Raw genomic sequence first — 20,919 nt, forward strand, 5'->3', positions numbered from 1 at the left:
TTTTGTCTCATATTACAAGTGAAATTTAAGAAATTATGAAATATTTTCTATGTGCCCTTGGAAGTTAGCCACCTCCTCCTCATCTCAATCCTGTGTTTCACTGTAAGACAGCAGGCTGCAGCAGAAGCCTCCCTCCACTGCCCTGTCTGCAGTTGGGTAGAACTCTGACATGTCATGTAGTGATCACTTGGATCTTGGTGCTGTCGAACCCCACTGATCGCTAGAATAAGTGGAGAGAAGCACTCAGCTGAGCACCTTCACCCTGAATCTCTTCTTGCAGCAGGAGACAGATTCTATATCAAGTCTATGAATACCATCTTATGCAAAGAGGGGAAAGAAGTGCTCTGCTGAGAGCTTCCCCCAACTTGTTCTAGGAATCAGTCGGAGTCTCAGCACCTGCTAACCCCTATAATGACCACACCTTTGGCTGCCATCAGCCTGTATGTATGTTTGTATTTAATGTGTACCCTATATTATCTGTACTCTTATGCAGGGAGAAGAAGGTGTGCAGTGTCGAAGAGAAAGTAATGGTGAAGTTGAGCTAAGAAGAAAGAAAATTGAAGCTTTAAAGGTATGATTTGAGTCCCACAAACCATTCGTTGTTGTCTAAAGTAATTCTAGTGTACTAGCTCTGTGCACTCTAGAGGATTGGATTAGGATTGCAAGGGCCAAGCAGGGACTGATTTACTAGAACCTCCGTCCCATTGAACGCTCGTTCATTAAGCCTGCGCTTCTTGGGGACTGTGATTCACTGTTTTTGAAATTGAATTCTGTGTACATAACATTTGCCTCTTAGGCAGGTAATCCTCTTGTTATCCATTACATCTGTTTCTGAAACCTTCAGTTGAAGTCTAGTTGCATACTCCTGACATGCCAGCTCAATATGTATGAAATATGATTTGCGGTAGTGTGCTTGCACAGCTAGGTTATGAACGGATTTGAAGCATCATATCCTGTCTAGTTGTGCAATCCATCTCCTCTCATAAACACTTAGCAATGCATTTTCATACTCATTTTGTCTTTGTACAGATGTTATTCATTAAGAGCTAACTCTAGACTAAGTTCATGATCTACGTTGTTTGACCTTTTTGGATTTTTTCCCCCCCTTTGAGGCCCAAGCAAATGCTCGAGCGGCTGTATTAAAAGAAGAACTTGAACGAAAGCGAAGAGAAGCGGATGAGAGGGAAAAAAGAGCCTGGGAAGAACATGTAAGCAGTGGACAATGTAGAATGAACACCAAGATGGCTTATGTAGTGTCTTTATGGTATTTGTTTGCAGAATTCTTCAGCTTTTTCATGTTTTATTAAAGGGGTTATCCAGGAAAAAACTTTTTTTTATAGATCAACTGCCTCCAGAAAGTTAAACAGATTTGTAAATTACTTCTATTAAAAAATCTTAAACCTTTCAGTACTTATGAGCTGCTGAAGTTAAGGTTGTTCTTTTCTGTCTACCGTATTGTTCACCGTATAAGATGCACTTTTTCTTCCCCATAACTGGGGGGGAAAGTTGGTGCGTCTTATACGGCGAATACACACCTATCGGGTCGGTCCCTGCGGCCATCAACGGCCGGGACCCGCGGCTAATACAGGACATCACCGATCGCGGTGATGCCCTGTATTAACCCTTCAGACGCGGCGATCAAAGCTGACCGCCGCGTCTGAAGGGAAAGTGACACTAAGCCGGCTGCTCAGTCGGGGTGTTCGGGACCGCTGCGGTAAGATCGCGGCATCCCGAACAGCTTACAGGACACCGGGATGGACCTTACCTGCCTCCTCGGTGTCTGCTCCAGGTCGGGATCCCCTGGATGGCCGGCGCTCTCCTTCGACGTCATCACGTCGTCGCGCACGCCGTCCCGTCATCCAATAGGAGCGGCGTGCGTAGCGACGTGATGACGGCGACTGAGAGCTCGGATCCCGGGGAAGAAGTCCGGAGCGTCGGGGACACCACGGAGACGCGGCGACAGCGATGGAGCGACATCCAGGGCAGCAGTGACGGGTCCGGAGCGGCGGGGATACGTGAGTACTACCTCCTATCCAGTGGTCTTCAATCTGCGGACCTTCAGATGTTGCAAAACTACAACTCCCAGCATGCCCGGACAGCCAACGGCTGTCCGGGCATGCTGGGAGTTGTAGTTTTGCAACATCTGGAGGTCCGCAGGTTGAAGACCACTGTTGGGTTCACAATCTTCTTTTTCTAGATTTTGGGTGCATCTTATATGCCGGTGCGTACTATAGGGGGCGAAAAATATGGTAAGTGCTCTCTGATGACACCTGTCTCGGGAACCGCCCAGTTTAGAAGAGGTTTGCTATGGGGATTTACTTCTAAACTGGGCGTTTCCCGAGACACGTGTCATCAGAGAGCACTTAGACAGAAAAGAACAACCTTAACTTCAGAAGCTCATAAGTACTGAAAGGATTAAGATTTTTTAATAGAAGTAATTTACAAATCTGTTTAACTTTCTGGAGCCAGTTGATACATAAAAAAAGTTTTTTCCAGGATAACCCCTTTAAGTAACAATATTGAAAATCAGAGGCTTTGTGAGGTATTTTGACAGTGATGAACAAAAAAATGACCGTTTTCTTGATGTCAACATTAATTTACATCTACTGTAGGAGATTACCATGAGTTCTTTGGTAACGAGGAAGATGTTGCAGGCTTTTGTGGCTGACTTGTACACACAATAACACAGCACATTTCAGAAATCCAATGGGGGAAGATTTATGAAAACCTGTGTAGAGAGAGTGGTGCAGTTGCCCATAGCAACCAATCATTCTTCTTTCATTTTTGACAGGTCTCTTTAAAAATGAAAGAAGCAATCTGATTGGTTGCACCACTCTTCCTCTACACAGGTTTTCAGAAATCTCCCCCATATTCTTTAGAGTGGCAGTGCCCATGCTTACTGGATAGGTGGTAATTGCTTCACCAAGTGCAGCTTGGCGAGCAATTGTCAAAGAGAAATCCTCAATAAAGTTATCCAAACTAGACTAAAGCCGATAGACACAGTACTAGCTGCTGACACTAATAGGCAATCGGCTAGAATTGTTGGGGGAAGCAGCAGAGCATATACAGGAAAGTTTTGTTTTGTTTGAGTTTTTTTTTTTTTTTTTTTTAAAGCTTTATAAAGGAGTTGTTTGTGTTTCTGATTTAGTATTAACCCCTTAAGGACCAAGCGATTTTTCAGTTTTTTCACTTTCGTTTTTTTCCCTCCTTACCTTTAAAAAATCATAACCCTTTAAATTTTGCACCTAAAAACCATATGAGGGCTTTTTTTTTTTTTTTTTGCGCCACCATTTCTACTTTGTAATGACATCAGTCATTTTACCCAAAAATCTACGGCGAAACAAAAAAAAAAAAAATCATTGCGTGACAAAATTTTAGAAAAAACGCCACTTTGTAAATTTTGGGGGCTCCTGTGAGGGCTCATATTTTGCGCCGTGACCTGAAATTTTCATTGGTACCATTTTTGTTTTGATCTGACTTTTTTATTGCTTTTTATTCATTTTTATTTTTATGGTATAAAAAAGTGACCAAAAATACGCTATTTTGGACTTTGGAATTTTTCTGCACATACGCCATTGACCGTGCGATTTAATTGATGACATATTTTTATAGTTTGGTAATTTACGCACGTGGCGATTCACAAATGTTTATTTTTATTATGTTTATATATTTTTTATATGAAATTTGGGAAAAGAGGGGTGATTTAAAATTTTAATAAGGGGTTATGTGTGTTTTTAAACTTTTATTTTTTTATTTTACACTTTGATGACTTTTAGTAGGAATCATTTGATTCCTCATACAGATCAATGTGGTTTCATAGAACCACATCAATCTGTGTGCTCTGTGCTCCGTTGATAAAGCCTGGTCCAGCCAGACTTCATTCTGAGCGTAGGAGCCCACATGGAAGGAGAGGTAAGCCCTCAGGCTACCTCAGCAGTGGATCGCCAGAGACTGGATAAAGGCACTTTTAGACGCCTCTGTCAGCTTTAACAGCGGCGATCTAAAGGGTTACTAGCCAGCCACAGCAATCGCCGCATGTCTGCTATACCGCGTCCGCTTCGAGGGAATATACTGGCGGAAGATGAGTCTATCCTTAAAACAAATGATAGACTCATCTACAGAGAGCTCCCTGAGGGGTACGTAGGGGGGAGGACATGCCACATTATCAGAGTAATGGAGGCATTTCCGAATGGCCTCGAACCGCTTCTGTGTCATGGCCATACTGTAAAGCGGGGTCTGGTAGAGGACGTCCCTGCTCCAGTACTGTCTGACACTTGTTTTTTTGACTAGTCAAAAACAAATCAGGGTGGTGGGCAGTGAACTGTTGGGCATACAAGTTCGTTTGCTCCACAATACAAAGTTGTCACTGAAATAATAAGTAAAATTATTTTTTTCTTTTTCAAACTTCTACCTGTCCCTTTACAGTAAACTCACCCTGACTACAGGTGGCAGGAGGCCACTTCTTCAGACCTGAGGGGCTCAGATCTGGTCAGGGGGGGGGGGGGGGTCCCGTCCCTGGCTCTGCCTCTGCCCCTGCCCTCTGACTGACTTTGGCGTTCTGGCAGAGCTGAGAGAAGGGGACATTAAAGGGGTTATCCAGGAAAAAACTTTTTATTATATATCAACAGGCTACAGAAAGTTAAACAGATTTGTAAATTGCTTCTATTAAAAAATCTTAATCCTTTCAGTACTTATGAGCTTCTGAAGTTGAGTTGTTCTTTTCTGTCGAAGTGCTCTCTGATGACACGTGTCTTGGGAATCGCCCAGTTTCGAAGCAAATCCCCATAGCAAACCTCTTCTAAACTGGGCGGTTCCAGAGACACATGTCATCAGAGAGCACTTAGACAGAAAAGAACAACTCAACTTCAGAAGCTCATAAGTACTGAAAGGATTAAGATTTTTTAATAGAAGTAATTTACAAATCTGTTTAACTTTCTGAAGCCAGTTGATCAATCAAAAAAAAAAATATATATTTTCCTGGATAACCCCTTTAACCCCTCCTCGGCCATTCTTACCAAAGAAGTCTTGATTTTTCAAGGCAGCAGAATTTTTAATTCCTGTAAATTATATAGTGAAATTAGAATTGGCTGATCATATGAGAGCAGAGGACATTCGTTTTTAACTCCTATCAATTAACTGGATCTATGGGTGCAGAGACATACAGACAGGTGAGATGTTCCTGCCTATGTGTCTCTGCACCCATTGATCCTCTTGACCGATGTGAGTTAAGAATGAATAGTTATGTCCAGTTGTACCCATATGGTAAGTGCTCTAATCAACTTTTATAAATTGATATTTATCGACTGACTTGCCATGTAGCACCGCCAGGGTCTGAAACCGCTCCCATATCCATTTTGAACACTAGTGTGGCAGTGTACCTCTATACACTGTGAAATTAGCATTGAACCAAATTTATATGTTACAAAACAAGCCCAATGCAGTAAACTACCTGTAGAGAGGTAGCTTTCTAGGGGTACCCACTGGAAAACATTTTTTTTAATCAACTGGTGCCAGAAAGTTAAACAGATTTGTACATTACTTATAATAAAATATCTTAATCCTTCCAGTACTCTTTAGCTGCTGTATGATCCACAGGAAGTTCTTTTCTTTTTGAATATATTTTCTGCCTGACAACAGTTCTCTCTGCTGACACTTCTGTCCATTTTAGGAACTGTCCAGAGCAGGAGAGGTTTGCTATGGGGATTTGCTCCTGCTCTGGACAGTTCCTGACATGGACAGAGGTGTCAGCAGAGAGCACTGTGGTCAGACAGAAAGGACATTCAAAACAGAAAACAACTTCCTGTGGATCATGCTGCAGCTGATAAGTACTGGAAGGATTAAGATTTTTTAACCCCTTAAGGACTGAGCCCTTTTTCACCTTTAGGACTGAGCCCTTTTTCGCAATTCTGACCACCGTCACTTTAAGCGTTAATAACTCTAAAACGCTTTTACTGAATATTCTGATTCTGAGATTGTTTTTTTTGTGACATATTCTACTTTATTTTGGTGGTAAATTTTCGGCGTTACTTGCATCCTTTCTTGGTGGAAAAATCCCCAAATTTCATAAAAATTTTGAAAATTTAGCATTTTACTAACTTTGAAACTCTCTACATGTAAGGAAAATGGATATTCCAAATACATTTTATTTTTATTCACAAATACAATATGTCCACTTTATGTTGGCATCATAAAATGGACATATTTTTACTTTTTGAAAAAATTAGAGGGCTTCAAAATAGAGCAGCAATTTTCAAAAATTTCATGAAAATTGCAAAATCTGAAGGGACAGATGTTACAGAACTACAACTCCCAGCATGCCTGGGCGGTCTAGGCATGCTGAGAGTTGTAGTTTGGCAACATCTGGGGGGCTACCGTTAGGGCACCACTGAAAAAGTGGTCACCAAACTGTGAGCCTCCAGATGTTGCAAAACTACAACTCCCAGCATGCCCAGACAGCCTTTGGCTGTATGGGCATGCTGGGAGTTGCAGTCCGGCCTTCCTAGTGGTTGCCACAGTAAAGATCCCTTTTACTTTCACTTTCATTTCTCCCCCCCCCCCCCCCCCCCCCCCCCGTCGATTCCCTACCTGAGCCGTGATCTCCGCTGGATGTCTGCGATGATCGCTGGGCCCCACACATCTGGTCCTCAGGTACAGGCCTCCATCTTCTCCCCCCCGTTCTGCCCGACATCCAGGGGTGGGCAGAACGGGGGTTTCCATGGCAACCCCCTGTCCTGCGCTGCCATTGGTCAGAACTCAGTTCTGACTAATGGCAGGGGATAGGAATAGATCGCAGCACTGCGACCTCACTCCTATCCCTTAGGATGATCGGGGCTGTCACTGATAACTCCGATCATCCCTATTTTCCGGGTGTTCGGGTCACCAGAGACCCGATCAGCCCGGAATTGGAGACAATCGCATGTCTGAATTGACATGCGATTTTCTCCGATCGCCGACATGGGGGGGTCTCAGGACCCCCCTCAGCGATGTGCCGGGATGCCTGCTGAATGATTTCAGCAGGCATCCCGATCTGGTCCCCAACCGGCTAGCGGTGGGGACCGGAATTCCCACGGGCGTATCCATACACCCTCAGTCCTTAAGGACCTTTAGGACTTTAAGGACACGCCCGCCGTCCTTAACAGGTTAATGGAAGTAATTAACAAATCGGTTTAACTTTCTGGCAGCAGTTGATTTAAAAAAAAATTTTTTTTTCCAGTGGAGTACCCCTTTAAAGTCAGTTACACTATACAGAAATGTAGCATGGCTGTAAAGGAAAGGTTAAACTTCTCTGTTTTCTTGTGGCATTTGTTTTTTACAACTCCACAAAGCATTGTGGGTAGCAGATGGCATTTATACGGTTATAATGTTTTTCTATTTGCTGCACTGACACAACATAAATGTGTCTGATGGTGTTTTTTCCAGCACGGCAGTATTGCCACCTTTTGATTTCCCCAGGGATTCATATGGTAGTGTTTGTGTTATAGTGTGCAGTAAAGTATGGGGCACTGACACTCCAACTTCATATTATGTACCCAAAGCAGACAGAAATAAACCTGTCAACTGGAGCAGCTTACATTCCTTTTTCTGTACACTACAATGGACTCATTGACATAAGAGTAGTCTTGGTGCTTTTTATTACTCTCCCGATAGCCGTTAATTAAAGGCAAAAAGAAGCACTTCATAAAAAACACCTTATAAGCTGTGTATTGGTCCTGACCTGCACAGCTTCCAGTGGCCCTCCCTTCCATGGATTGTTACAGAAGAAAGTTTAGGAGTTAACGGCTGTAAAAAGTAAATAATAATAGCTTAGTCATTTTTTGCTAACATAGTCACTGCAAAGTCAAAGGCTGTTCGGTTATGCTGGGAGTTGTAGTTTTTCAATAGCTGGAGGCACAATGGTAGGGGAAACACTGGTTATACAGTAGACTTGTAGTATTCTGTTGTATTTACTTTACTACTGTTGTATTTACACATGGGGGGGGGGGGGACATTTTATCATTTTTGTCTTTGGAGAGTGAGTTTTGAAGTAGTTTTTTTGCTTTGGTTTTGCTTCTGTGTGACATGTTTATTATACTATCAAGGGGGTTGCAGAATATGGCACAAAGAATAAAAAAACAATAAATCACTCCAGGACACCATTTTGTATGTTTCCTCTCCTCTGCTACTTTTCTGCCCCAAAACTCGCAGTTGTGACTTTTTGTGAGACTTTTTTTAAGGGGTTATCCAGGAAAAAACTTTTCTTAAATATCAACTGCCTCCAGAAAGTTAAACAGATTTGTAAATTACTTCTATTAAAAAAAATCTTAATCCTTTCAGTACTTATCAGCTTCTGAAGTTGAGTTGTTCTTTTCTGTCTAAGTGCTCTCTGATGACACGTGTCTCGGGAACCACCCAGTTTAGAAGCAAATCTCCATTGCAAACCTCTTCTAAACTGGAGCCAGTTGATTATAAAGTTTTTTTTCTGGATATCCCCTTTAAGGACCAGGCCAATTTTATTTTAGCATTTTTGTTTTTTCCTCATCTCCTTCTAAAATCCATAACTCTTTTTTATATTTCCATCTACAGACCCATATAGGTGCTTGTTTTTTGCGCCGTCGTCTGTACTATTTATCGCTACTACATTTGCATATATAAAACTTTTATATAATTTTTTATAATTTCTTTTTATTGTTATAAAATGTGACAAAAAAGCTGCATTTTTGGACATTTTAAATTTTTTACGTTTACACCGTTCACCGCACAGGATCATTAACATAATATTTTGATCGGACAATTACGCACGCGGGGATACCAAATATGTTTATTTTTTTTATTTATTTTTTTTTTATTACGCTTTTTGGGGGTAAAATGGGAAAAACTGACAAATTTTTATTGGGGGAGGGGATTTTTCCCTTTTTTTCCTTTTTTTTTTTTTTTTATTACACACTTTTTTTTTCCTTTTTTTTTTTTTTTTTATTTTATTTTTTTTTACACACTTTATGTCGCCATAGGGGACTATCTATAGCAATCATTTGATTGCGAATACTGTTCAGTGCTATGTATAGGACATAGCACCCATCAGAATTATCGGTGATCTTCTGCTCTGGTCTGCTCGATCTCAGACCAGAGCAGGAGACGGACAGAGGCAGGTGAGGGGACCTCCGTCCGCCATTACAGATGATCATCTATTTTAACATGCGCATTGCCGCAGATGCCATGATCTGTACAGATCATGGCATCTGAGGGGTTAATGGCGGACATCCGCACGATCGCGGATGTTGGACATTATCGGCGGGTCCCCGGCTGCTGATAGCAGCGCTCCGATTCTAGCGGTCATACACAGGACGTAAATGTATGTCCTGGTGCGCGAAGTACCGCCAAACCAGGATGTACATTTATGTTCGTGGTCGTTAAGGGGTTAAAGAAAACAAAAATATAAACTAAAAAAAAAGCAAGGCGCACTTGGGCGGTCAGGGGTGTTATAAGCCAGCAATGACATGCAGTAGATTGAACAGAGGTGAGCTCAGACAGAGCCTATCCAAAGGATAGGGGATAAGATGTCTGATCACGGGGGGGTTCTGCTGCTGGGACCGCCGCGATCTCCTGCAGCACCCGGCGTTCTAAACAAACGCCAGGTTCCTGCAGCAGTGGTTGTGACGCCACAGCCATGCCCTCTCGTGCCGTCATGCTATGCCCCCTCCATTCATATCTATGGGAGGGGGCGTCAGACGACAGGCCCCCTCCCATAGACATGAATGGAGGGGGCATGGCCGTGACATCCCGATTCAGGGCCTCCGGCTCCGAGCATTCTGAATAAAATGAAGTACTTAAAGAAAAAGCTTGCCAACTCAACAATAGGTACAATTATATATGCTAATGAAAGTTGCTCAGATAAGGCTACTTGATACTTTCCTTACCCACCCAAGTTGCAAAAAAATTAAAAAATGCTTAGGTGCTTTAAATGCAATGATAAATCCCCCCCATAGTGTCTGCTTTGTGGAACCCCAGGGTTCAAAGATACTTTGGATATACAGTGTTAATTTACCATTATTATGCTAAAACATAATATACTACATTCAGCCTCTCTTTGCAGTCTTTTTAAGTATGATTCTATATTCTGGTAGAGTTATTTTTTATTTTTTTTTCAAATAACTTCTTTATCCTAAATGTCTGCAGACCAGACTGTTTTTTTTTTTTTTTTTCTTCAATCCAGGGGAAAAGCTATGGGCCTTACTGTTTGGAATGTCACCCATTACAAGTATGCACCATGTGATGAGACCATGTTAGTCATCAGGGGGGAATACACATTTGTATCTGTCACCATGAGAAAACATTCTCTCACCTGCAGCCAGCAATTCTCATCCCTGGTGAAAGGTTAATTGTAGCCAAAGCAGAGTGTCAGGAGCGTCTCCTGTGTGGTCCCCCAGGTGCAGGCCTTCTTTATTTGACAAGTGAAGGCGAGGAACACATAGCTTCTTCTCTTTGCACGTACACTCATCCATTTATACTTGCAACTTAAAGTGACCTTCCAAGCTCGCTGTTTCTAAGATATATATTCCTCAGTATATGTGTAGAAATGACTTGATGTCCACCTTTTTACCCACTGGTGGTGGTTTAGGTGGTCTGTAGTTTGTACTGGAAATCATCTCTTCATGCTCTTATAAATAGAAAGAAAAAAGACCGGGGAACGGCGCCTCGTGTATTACCCTTAAACACAAACAGCAAGTGTAAATGTGGGAGAAACCCACGGCACTTATAGGTGGCTGCTCACTAGATGTAAATAGAAGTAACGCATATCACCCCAAATAGGGGTACTCACTGATGTCCAAAGGAGGGCTGCAAGCCGGAGGTCACAGGCACATACGTCCTGACGTAGTCATCAAACGGAAAATGGAAAAGGACCTCATTCATCCAGGCGCTGCCGGTTAGGTCATCAGGTGCACAAAATGATGCAATGTATACCTTGGAATATTGTATACATGAAAGGAGCACACCTGATCTGAGGAAGAGGGGAGTCACCCTTGAAACGCGTAATCTGTATGTTGTTTATTATTTTTTAATAAACTTTCATGTATACAATATTCCAAGGTATACATTGCATCATTTTGTGCACCTGATGACCTAACCGGCAGCGCCTGGATGAATGAGGTCCTTTTCCATTTTCCGTTTCATGCTCTTATGTCCTGGTGAGCCTGTGGGGAAAGAGGTGTGTCTCAGATTATCTACTGTAGATAGTTCCTACCATAATAGAACTGAGATAAATAAACAACCAATATATAAGGGCTCATTCACTTTGCCATCGTGCTTCGGTATATGGGACTCAATTACTTGATTCAGTCTTGTATCTTCTGCTACTATCCAGTTCAGAAATGTGGGGAATGCTGGATTATAGAATAGGGTTTTTCAGCATTTTCCATGATGTTAACATAGCCTTACAGTAACTTAAAGGGGGTACTCCGCTCCTACACATCTTAACTATCCTTTGGATAGGGGATAAGATGTCTGATCACGGGGTTTCCGCCGCTGGGGACCCCCGCGATCTCTGCTGCAGCCCCCCAGACATCCGGTGCACGGAGCGAACTTCATGCCACCTCCCATAGACTTGCATTGAGGGGCTGTGGCTGTGACTTCACGAACAAGGCACGGCTATGACGTCATGAGACTCTGGCGCTGCACCCGACACTCTAAGCAAACGCTGGGTGCAGCATGGAGATCGTGGGGGTCCCCAGCAGCAGGACCCCCATGATCAGACATCGTATCCCCTATCCTTTTGGGGGTTAGGATGTCTAGGGACGGAGTACCCCATTAATGTCCATTCGAAGAGGGCTTTATGTGAAGGTAAAAAATAGTAATTATCTCGCAATAAATATTCAATGATCAACGTAGAATGTACAGAATACCAATTCTGTTATTTAACCTTCCAGCACTTCAGCGCACAAATTCCATTTTTTATTGTTCTGCAGACCATAATGTAAATGCAGATGTGAGAGCCGAAAATGCCAACATTTTCCATACCTGCTCATAAAGCTTTATCCAGGTTTAACCCTATTTTATTTGGAATATCAGCACTTTTATGCATCAAATCAGAGTTTGAATTGCTCCCCAAAGGGTCTGAAGAAATAAATGACTTTTTCTTGTAAAACTCTTTCCCTTAGGAGAGCCATAATTTCATTTTTAGTACTTAAATGGCCATTAATAGATCCCATTTACCATGTGGTTTTATGCTTGCTGGGTGTGTAGTTCTGCTGTCTCTAGAACCTAATCAGACCAGGAGTGTATATACCTTATATACTTGGGTAGTGCTAGTTGTTAATGTGTATAGGCAAGTTCCAAAAGCCTACTTTATTCCCTGATCAACTGGGACGATGTGACCTGTAGAAGACCTAAATCTTTCAATAACGTTCCTGATATACATTACCTATTTGTATCAAATTAATATTTGTGGCAGGTATTTATTTTTACCTTAAAGTTAATATACCAATAAACAGTAAAATTGCAATAAATTCAACTACATTTATTTATTTATTTTTTAGATCCCGTTCTGCTAATGCTGGTTTATAAGCCCTTCTAAATTCTGCTCCCATAAGGGCTGTTACCTGACTCTGGAATGGCAAATCTGCCTAACTATGAATTGGTTATTAATAATAGGATGTTTCATATTGGTTAGAGTTGAGCGAACTTACAGTAAGTTGGCTCGTAGCGAACTTCGCAGCTCGGCTGTTGATTACTTTAGTCTGCATAAATTAGTTCAGCTTTCCAAGGGCTCCAGTTGCCTGGAAAAAGTGGATACAGACCTAGGAGACTGTCATCCCCGACTTTTGCTAGGCAACCAGAGCCCTTGGAAAGCTGATCTAATTTACGCAGACTAAAGTAATCAACAGCCGAGCTGCGAGGTTTGCTACAAGCCAATTTACTGTAAGTTCGCTTAACTCTAATATTGGTGATTAGCTAACTCTGTGCTGTGATTTGTGAGCACCCTAACATTATAAAAGTGTCACCAGAGTGCCAACATATAGCAGACATTGGTACCGTTGTCAATTTTTTTCTAGCTTACCGTTTTTGGCTAGCTTTCGTTACTAAATGCAGGACCTTGCTTACAAGCACATGACTCCTTGGTTTGGATCATGTTTCACATGCTTGCCACTAGGGATCGAGCGATATTTATGTTTTTTTTTTAGGGCCGATACCGATAATCTGCGACCTTTCAGGCCGATAGCCGATAAGTTATACCAATATTCCGGTATAAGTTATCGGCTATTTAGAAGTGGGCGCTTTAAATCAATGAACTGCAGCGGCTTTTGCGGGGCCAGAGACTGCCGCCACCTCCTGCTTCTCTCCCCCTGCCTGTCCTGGGGTCCTCCCTAGTCCAACCACCTCCGCTGCCCCATTGCCTCCCCTATCTCCGGTTTTATATTTACCGGGGCCCAGGGTCCGCGCTACTTCTGGCCCCGGCGGCATCCTGACCTGTCACTGTGATGGTGACGTCGCGTTGAGGACATCACTCGTCATTGCTCTGCGCAGGGTAATTGCAGATACCGATAATGTCCAAAATCGTGAATATGGGCCGATAATCGGTCGATCCCTACTTGCCACTACAACCATCATGTAACACATTACAGTCACTTGACAGTTTCTGGTTTGACATTATCAGCATCATTGTTGTTTTTGTTCTAATTATTAGCGATTGTAAATCGTTCAGCCCTATTCACATGACGTTTCGGACTCTATTGCCAGAATACATGAGGGGGGTACATTTAAAAAAGCTATTCTGAAGTATCTCCAAAGCGCTGCCATAGACTATAGTAGACAAGATGTAGTCTACTAGTAGACTACACTTGCGTTTGTGAAACAGACCAAACATGGTCTGTAGTAGACTAGATTAGAATTGTATGGTTTTACTGTGTGTATGGTGCTTTAAAGGTATTCTGACATATACTGGCAATGGTGTACCCAAACATCATGTGAATGGAGCCGTACATTTCTTGTCTGTCTCTTTTGAACTTCTTGTATATTTTCTTCTTTTTTTTCAATACAGCATATTTCTACCTGTTATATGACTCTTTAGATAAAAATGGCTGTTGACCTTTGCTCTGGACTCCACTAATATGTGCTTAGCTTGTGCATTGTGTATCTATGTTGATTTGCTGTATTCTGTACACTGATTTTAGGCACTTTTAGTTATCAGAGGCAGAATTTATATACTAAGAAAAAAATTAGTGCAAACTCTGTTTTCTGAATAAATATATACGGTACTTCTATTAGAGATAACATATTAAAAATAAATATGCCATGTATGAAGTTTAGCAAAAATTACCAGAATGTGCAGGGAGCACCCCCAATATCACATTTATCATATGGGTATCAAAGAAGATATTTTTAAATACTACACAAGGTTATGCACAATAACAGTGCATCAGTACTGCAGTAAGCATATACTTCTCTCATATACTAATTGTTCCTCTATGATAGGTGCTGGTTAAGTATATAATAAATTACAGGCATTAAATATTATTGTTCAACAAGTTTTATTGAAATAAAACAAGCATAAATAAAAATAACAAAGGGTAACAAAGCAACAACTCTGGTTAGGTGGTAATTCAAGAGTATTGGACTATCAATGATAGTACAATAAGTATGATGGGACCCCTATGTATGGCATATAATTGAACAGGTTGTAATTTAATGAGAACCGAATGGGTTATAGATTTGAATAAGGAGGAAATGTTATGGTATTGTTGTGCCTGTCTTTATATTATGCATTGTCACTTACTAAGTAGAACATACTTTAGATACCACCATGGTAAAATTACCGACTCCATGTCGATTTATAGACGCAGATACTATATTACAACTCTCCTAGATACAGGAGCAATATACTGTATCTTTAGAAGCATTCTATAAATGGAGGGAGGGGATCTCTGAGCTGTAGTTCACAGGAAGCCAGAAGCCCTGGAGAGACTGACCTTCTGTCTACACATTTATTTTTTAACCTTTACTTTTTCTCTAAATACATAAACATATTGCACATTATCTTAAATCCTATACATTGCAAAAAACAATACACCACTTTGTGCAATATATTTAATCCCGTACCTTATTCATATTGCTGGGTTTGGCAATGTAAGAAATTCTGTGAGTATTTTATTACCCCACAAGGGGGGGGGGGAAACTGTTCTCCCTCGAATATGTGCCAATTTTTTTAAAAGCTTCCTCGCTTTCCCCATCATTTTCCCATAGGATAAAGTGTTATCTATTTGATTTGCTTCCAAACCTTTTACCACCGAAAATGTTTTATTAAATACCAAATGACCTTGTGCTATACTATTAGAGCTATATCCCTGGACTATGTTCTTAATTATTTTGCCCAAGAAATATACCTTAAAATTCGGCAATACCTTAAAATCTCCTCCTTCCCCTGATAACGTACACCAGACTTCATATTTTAATCTGGGGCGCTTTCTCCCCCAGATAAATTTATTCAAAATTCTATGAAAAAGGTTAAACCAATTTTCTGTAATCCAAATTGGGGATGCATTTAACAAAAACAACACTTGGGGTAAGATGATCATTTTTATAAGAGCCATCCGAACGGCCATTGAAAAGGTCATTTGTTTTTCACATACTCTCATCTTTTTCTTTATTTTATTCACCACCGGTTTAAGATTAAACGCCACATATTTATTTAAATTGGTTGTAATTTTAATCCTCAAATACTCCAATCCCTCATTCTTATCTATGATCTTTAAGGGCACTTCCCCTTCCGCTAACTGTCCCTCTAAGGGTAGAATGGATGACTTGCTCCAATTTATCTCAAGTCCTGATATATGTCCAAATTCCGCAAATTAATTTATAATCAGCGGAACTGCTCTACCCAGATCCTGTATAAAAAGCAGCAAGTTGTCCGCATATAAAGCAATCCTGTTTTCTACCCCATTCAAGTAGATCCCCCTGACCCCCTGGAGCTCCCTCACCAAAATTGCCAGCAGCTCCACATACAGGGCAAACAGGGGAGATAGGGGGCACCCCTGATGTGTACCTCTTGGAAGTTCAAACGGTCTAGACAGGACATTTCCCAGAATCAATCTAGCCCTAGGTGCTGAGTATAACAACTGGATCCACTCAATGAATTTTTCCCCCAACCCAAAGGCCCTCAATGTTGCCCATAGGTATCTCCACTCCACCCTGTCAAATGCTTTAGTCGCGTCTGACAGGATGGAGTGGAGACCCCCTCACGCCTTTGAATGTTCACAAAAGTTCTCTCTATATTTGCAAAAAAGTGACCTCCTGGGGACAAATCCAGTTTGATCCTCGTTTACTACCGTTTCAAACACCCCTGCAAGTCTTTTAGCAAGAATTTTGGATAAGATCTTAATATCAGTGTTTAAAAGAGAGATTGGTCTATAGGATGCAGAGGATTGGTCCTCAGAAGCGTATCATTTCCGGAAAAATTCACAAAAGGCCTCTCCTATTTCTGTCCCCTCCTGGGTAACTTCCCCATTCTCTTTCTGAATTGAGGTGATCGGTTTCCTAGATCGATTTCAAACTATAGGACTATTGGACCCCCCCCCCCCCCTCACAAAAGTATTTATGTCCTGAGAAAAATATCTTATTCTGCGCCTTTTCTCTCTGCCAGACTCCCAACTCTTCCTTTCAACTTGTCTAAATATGGAGGGTTTGTATTATGTAAAACAAGATCTCTTTCTGTCTCCTCAACTGTCTTCCTCAAATTATCTTCCTTTTTCTAAATTGTCTTTTATTTTTTTTTTTTTTTAACCAAAGAGGAGCCCCCTAAAAAAAAGGCTTTAAACAAATCCCAAACAATATCCATACCTGACGAACCTCTATTGATCTCTCAAAAAGCAATAATCTCCTGTTTTAAAAAATGAATCCCTATCCAAAATGGCTAACCAATGTTAATTTATTTTGAATGGAGCGAGTTCAGTATACCCCTTGCTTCCCAGAGTTATTGCCAGAGGGGAATGATCTGAGAGAGATCTACGGTGGCTTATAATACCCTTTACTTTCGATCTAGCCATCTGGTTACCCAGGAAGAGATCTATATGGGAAGTGGATCGATATGAAGTCTATAACAACTATAGCTTGGCCGGTCCCCGTATAGGTCCCTTCAGAGATCCACCTATTCCACTTCTTCCACAAATTTACAAAGTAAGGAGCGTCCCCCACCCAGGGCGGAATGACCCACTCCATCCTTTTGTGCATTCATACCCACGATAGAATCCCCTGCAACTATAAGGGGAAGGTCGGACTTGGATTCAATAAACTTCAACAGTGAAGTCAAGATTTCTAATGAGAATGGCCAAAACCAAGTCTACTTGTTCAAAAATTCTATGTATGAAAACAAAACGCCCCCTTTTATCTTTTTTTTTTCTCTCCGTTCAAAATTAATATTTTTATGTATGTATACCGAAACTCCTACCGCATAATTAGAGTATGCTGAGTGAATCTCAGCACTATCCAATTTCTTAGTTATCTTCCTTAATGAGTCCTGTGTCATGGGTTTCCAGCAACCCCACCACAGAAGGTTTCTGGAAATCTGATCAAATATGGCACAATGTTTGGCCCTGTCTGACATTCACTTTACACTCCATGTCAAGATTTTAAGCATCTACTCCAAGGAAGAGAGAAAAAAGAAAAAGGGAAAAACCCACCCCAATTTCCTGCTCCAAGATACCTCCCCTACTACCCCCATCCTGACCCTCTAACTAATTTGCCTAAGGGTCTCTAACAACTTACCCCTTACCTTCGATTGGCTCTTTCAATTGCAAAAAGATTAGACAAGGTCAGATCTTTAAATGTCTCCTTAATCCATTGATCACAAAAGTTAATGGGGTTATCCCCCTCTGCTCCTTCTGGGAAGCCTATTAGCCTAATATTAGATCTGAGCGATCTATCTTCCATTCCAGTCATTTTTTTTTTCTCAAAAACCCACTCTCCATTCTCTGTAATTTTAGATCTGAGGTCATCTTTCATACTGGGAATGTCCTTCTCCAGGTCAGACACTCTTCCCCTGATTTTTTTCAAGTCCTCCCGGATCAAACTTACATCAGTGGAAAGGGAGCCCACTTGGGTAGACAATTCCTTAAAGGGGTACTCCGGTGGAAAACATTTTTTTTTTAAATCAACTGGTGCCAAAAAGTTAAACAGATTTGTAAATTACTTCTATAAAAAAATATATGAATCCTTCCAGTACTTATTAGCTGCTGAATACTACAGAGGAAATTATTTTCTTTTTGGATTTCTTTTCTGTCTGTCCATAGTGCTCTCTGCTGACACCTCTGTCCATGTCAGGAACTGTCCAGTGCAGGATAGGTTTGCTATGGGGATTTTCTCCTGCTCTGGACAGTTCCTGACATGGACAGAGGTATCAGCAGAGAGCACTGCGGTCAGACAGAAAAGAATTTCCTCTGTAGTATACAGCCAATAAGTACTGGAAGGATTAAGATTTTTTAATAGAAGTAATTTACAAAACTGTTTAACTTTCTGGTACCAGTTGATTTGAAGAAAGAAAAAAAAAAGTTCCACCGGAGTACCCCTTTAAGCCTTTATTGAATCTCTTGAAGTATATTTTTTAATAACTGTGAATTAAGCTGCGCCTCCCGCTGTTCAGCCTTCTGCAATGGATCAAACCAGGATCCCATCCTAGTGGATATTGGAGAGGGTCCACTGCTTCTTTTAGCTTTACTTGGCCCAGTAGGGGAGTACAAAAATTTATCAATTCTCCCAGTGTTTTTTTCCTTAGGGAAATTAAGACCCGACCTTCTTGGATTAGCTTTAGGAGGCATATTAGTGGAGAAGCGATGGGGTATATTGTTCAATGATGCAGGAATTTTGTTGGAAGGGCATATATGCTGCAATCAGATATATACATATATAGTGGCAGCTGTTCAAACCCTGAATTAAAAAGGACATTGAATTTTTCATAGGCCAGTTCAGGGCCACTATTCATCTTAGTTCGTCCAAGCTAACCCGGAACGCTCCACCGCTCACGTCTGCATCCGTGTCCTTAATATCACCATTTATATACTAAGATGCTGACTCCTAAATTGACACTTTACAGGGCGCTTTCAGTATAAGTTTAAAATCAAGGACGGGCCAGGGGGGTCCCTCTCTCACAGGGGCCCCTCCTTAATTTGCCCTTCAGTCATATTCCCAGCAACTTAATGTCCACAAGGGGGGAGGGGAAGACGTCGGGCTGTCCCTCTAACTGGCTGCCACGGTCCCTCTCTCTCTGTGCACCGCTCACCGGGACCCAGTCCTCCCCAATGCCCCCCATCCCCCCCCCTCTCCTCGCAGCAACTTGAGTCCCATCCCACTTAGCTGAGCAACTCTCTGCTCGTTCAATCTAGCAATCAGTGGAGGTCTCTGCACTCAGACCCTGCCCGATAAAAAATGTTAATAACATGTCAAAGGTTTTATTTTTTTTTTTTTTTTTTTATATAAATAAGTCTTCATGTTGTTTTTATGGTGCTAATAATATTAAGATAGAATTTAAAATTTCAGTTTTTTGTTTTTATATATATTTCAGTTGGCTGCCCGAGGCTTCAAGAATCCTAATGTGCCTTTTAATGCTGCAGGACCAACTCCAGGCTCTCCCAGCCATGCAGTTCATACAGATGTGGGAGGTTCCCCAGTCAGAGGACAGGCTAACATGAAGCCTAGTACACCCGCCATCTCTATGACCTCTGCTCTGAAGAATGTTGGAGCTGTATGTTTACTTCTAGCTGTGACTTTAAATTCACAGTGCTAATGTTAAAATCGCATGAAAAATTGCTGTCTAATATGGTGTTCTGTATAATGAAAACCGTTACATGCAACTTGTGATTAACCTGGGAACTGCCAGCATTTGGTATATTCTGCAGTTTTTACTGTAACATTCACAAGAGGAATATACATTACCTAAGGATACTGTATATACTCGCTTATAAGCCGACCTGAATATAAGCCGAGGCCAAATTTTACCCCAAAAACCCAGCAAAAGTTATTGACTCGACTATAAGCCTAGGGTGGGAAATACATCATCCCCCCATGTCATCATCCAGACCCCCATCATCATCTCCCCCTTCATCATCACCGCCTGTCAATCCCTTCATCAGTGGTCTTCAACCTGCGGACCTCCAGACATTGCAAAACTACAACTCCCAGCATGCCCGGACAGCCATCGGCTGTCTAGGCATGCTGGGAGTTGTAGTTTTAAAACCTCTGGAGGTCCGCAAGTTGAAGACCACTGCGGCCTTTGTCATCATCCAGCCCCCCCCCCCCCTTTTGTTTTGTACTCCCCTCTGCGGGAAGTTAGGATGAGGTGGTCCGGGCCATCTATGCTGCAGGGACCGTCCGGTGGGGATGGTTTTTCGTTGCGGGCTGTCCATTTTCACTGGGGGGGGCCTCTTCTCCGCGCTTCGGGCCCGGACTAGTGACGTTGCCTTGACGACGCACAGGGGCGTTGTGCATGAACGTCCCTGTGCGTCCTCGTCAAGGCAACGTCACTACTCCGGGGCCGGGCACGGAGAAGAGGCCCCCCACCAGTGAAAATGGACAGCCCGGAACGACTAATCATCCCCACCGGACGGTCCCTGCAGCATAGATAGCCCGGACCAGCTCACCCTAACTTCCCGCAGAGGGGGGGGGGGGTGAGTACAAAACAAAAGGGGGGGGCTGGATGATGACAAAGGCCGCAGTGGTCTTCAACCTGCGGACCTCCAGAGGTTTCAAAACTACAACACCCAGCATGTCCAGGCTTGCTGGGAGTTGTAGTTTTGCAACATCTGGAGGTCCGCAGGTTGAAGACCACTGATGAAGGGATTGACAGGAGGAGAGTTCACTTGAGTATAAGCCGAGGGGGGCGTTTTCAGCACGAAAAATCGTGCTGAAAAACTCAGCTTATACTCGAGTATATAGGTTTACAGACGTCTTGTAGCAGAACTG

General features: G+C 42.1%; 1 protein-coding gene across 4 annotated transcripts in view; it reads left to right on the forward strand.

Moving 5' to 3' along the window:
• Positions 1-20,919, forward strand: part of NEK1 (NIMA related kinase 1) — a 145,371-nt gene that overhangs the window by 66,870 nt on the left and 57,582 nt on the right. For 3 of the 4 annotated variants that reach the window (XM_056560925.1, XM_056560935.1, XM_056560917.1), the window contains 3 exons: positions 494-571; positions 1,113-1,208; positions 19,523-19,702. In XM_056560925.1, coding sequence (XP_056416900.1) covers positions 494-571; positions 1,113-1,208; positions 19,523-19,702 — 354 coding nt within the window. The remainder of the gene's footprint in view (positions 1-493; positions 572-1,112; positions 1,209-19,522; positions 19,703-20,919) is intronic. The other variant, XM_056560943.1, reaches the window with a different exon arrangement.

The sequence above is a fragment of the Hyla sarda genome, chromosome 1, assembly GCF_029499605.1.
Source record: "Hyla sarda isolate aHylSar1 chromosome 1, aHylSar1.hap1, whole genome shotgun sequence".
In the NCBI taxonomy this organism is placed as follows: Eukaryota; Metazoa; Chordata; class Amphibia; order Anura; family Hylidae; genus Hyla; species Hyla sarda.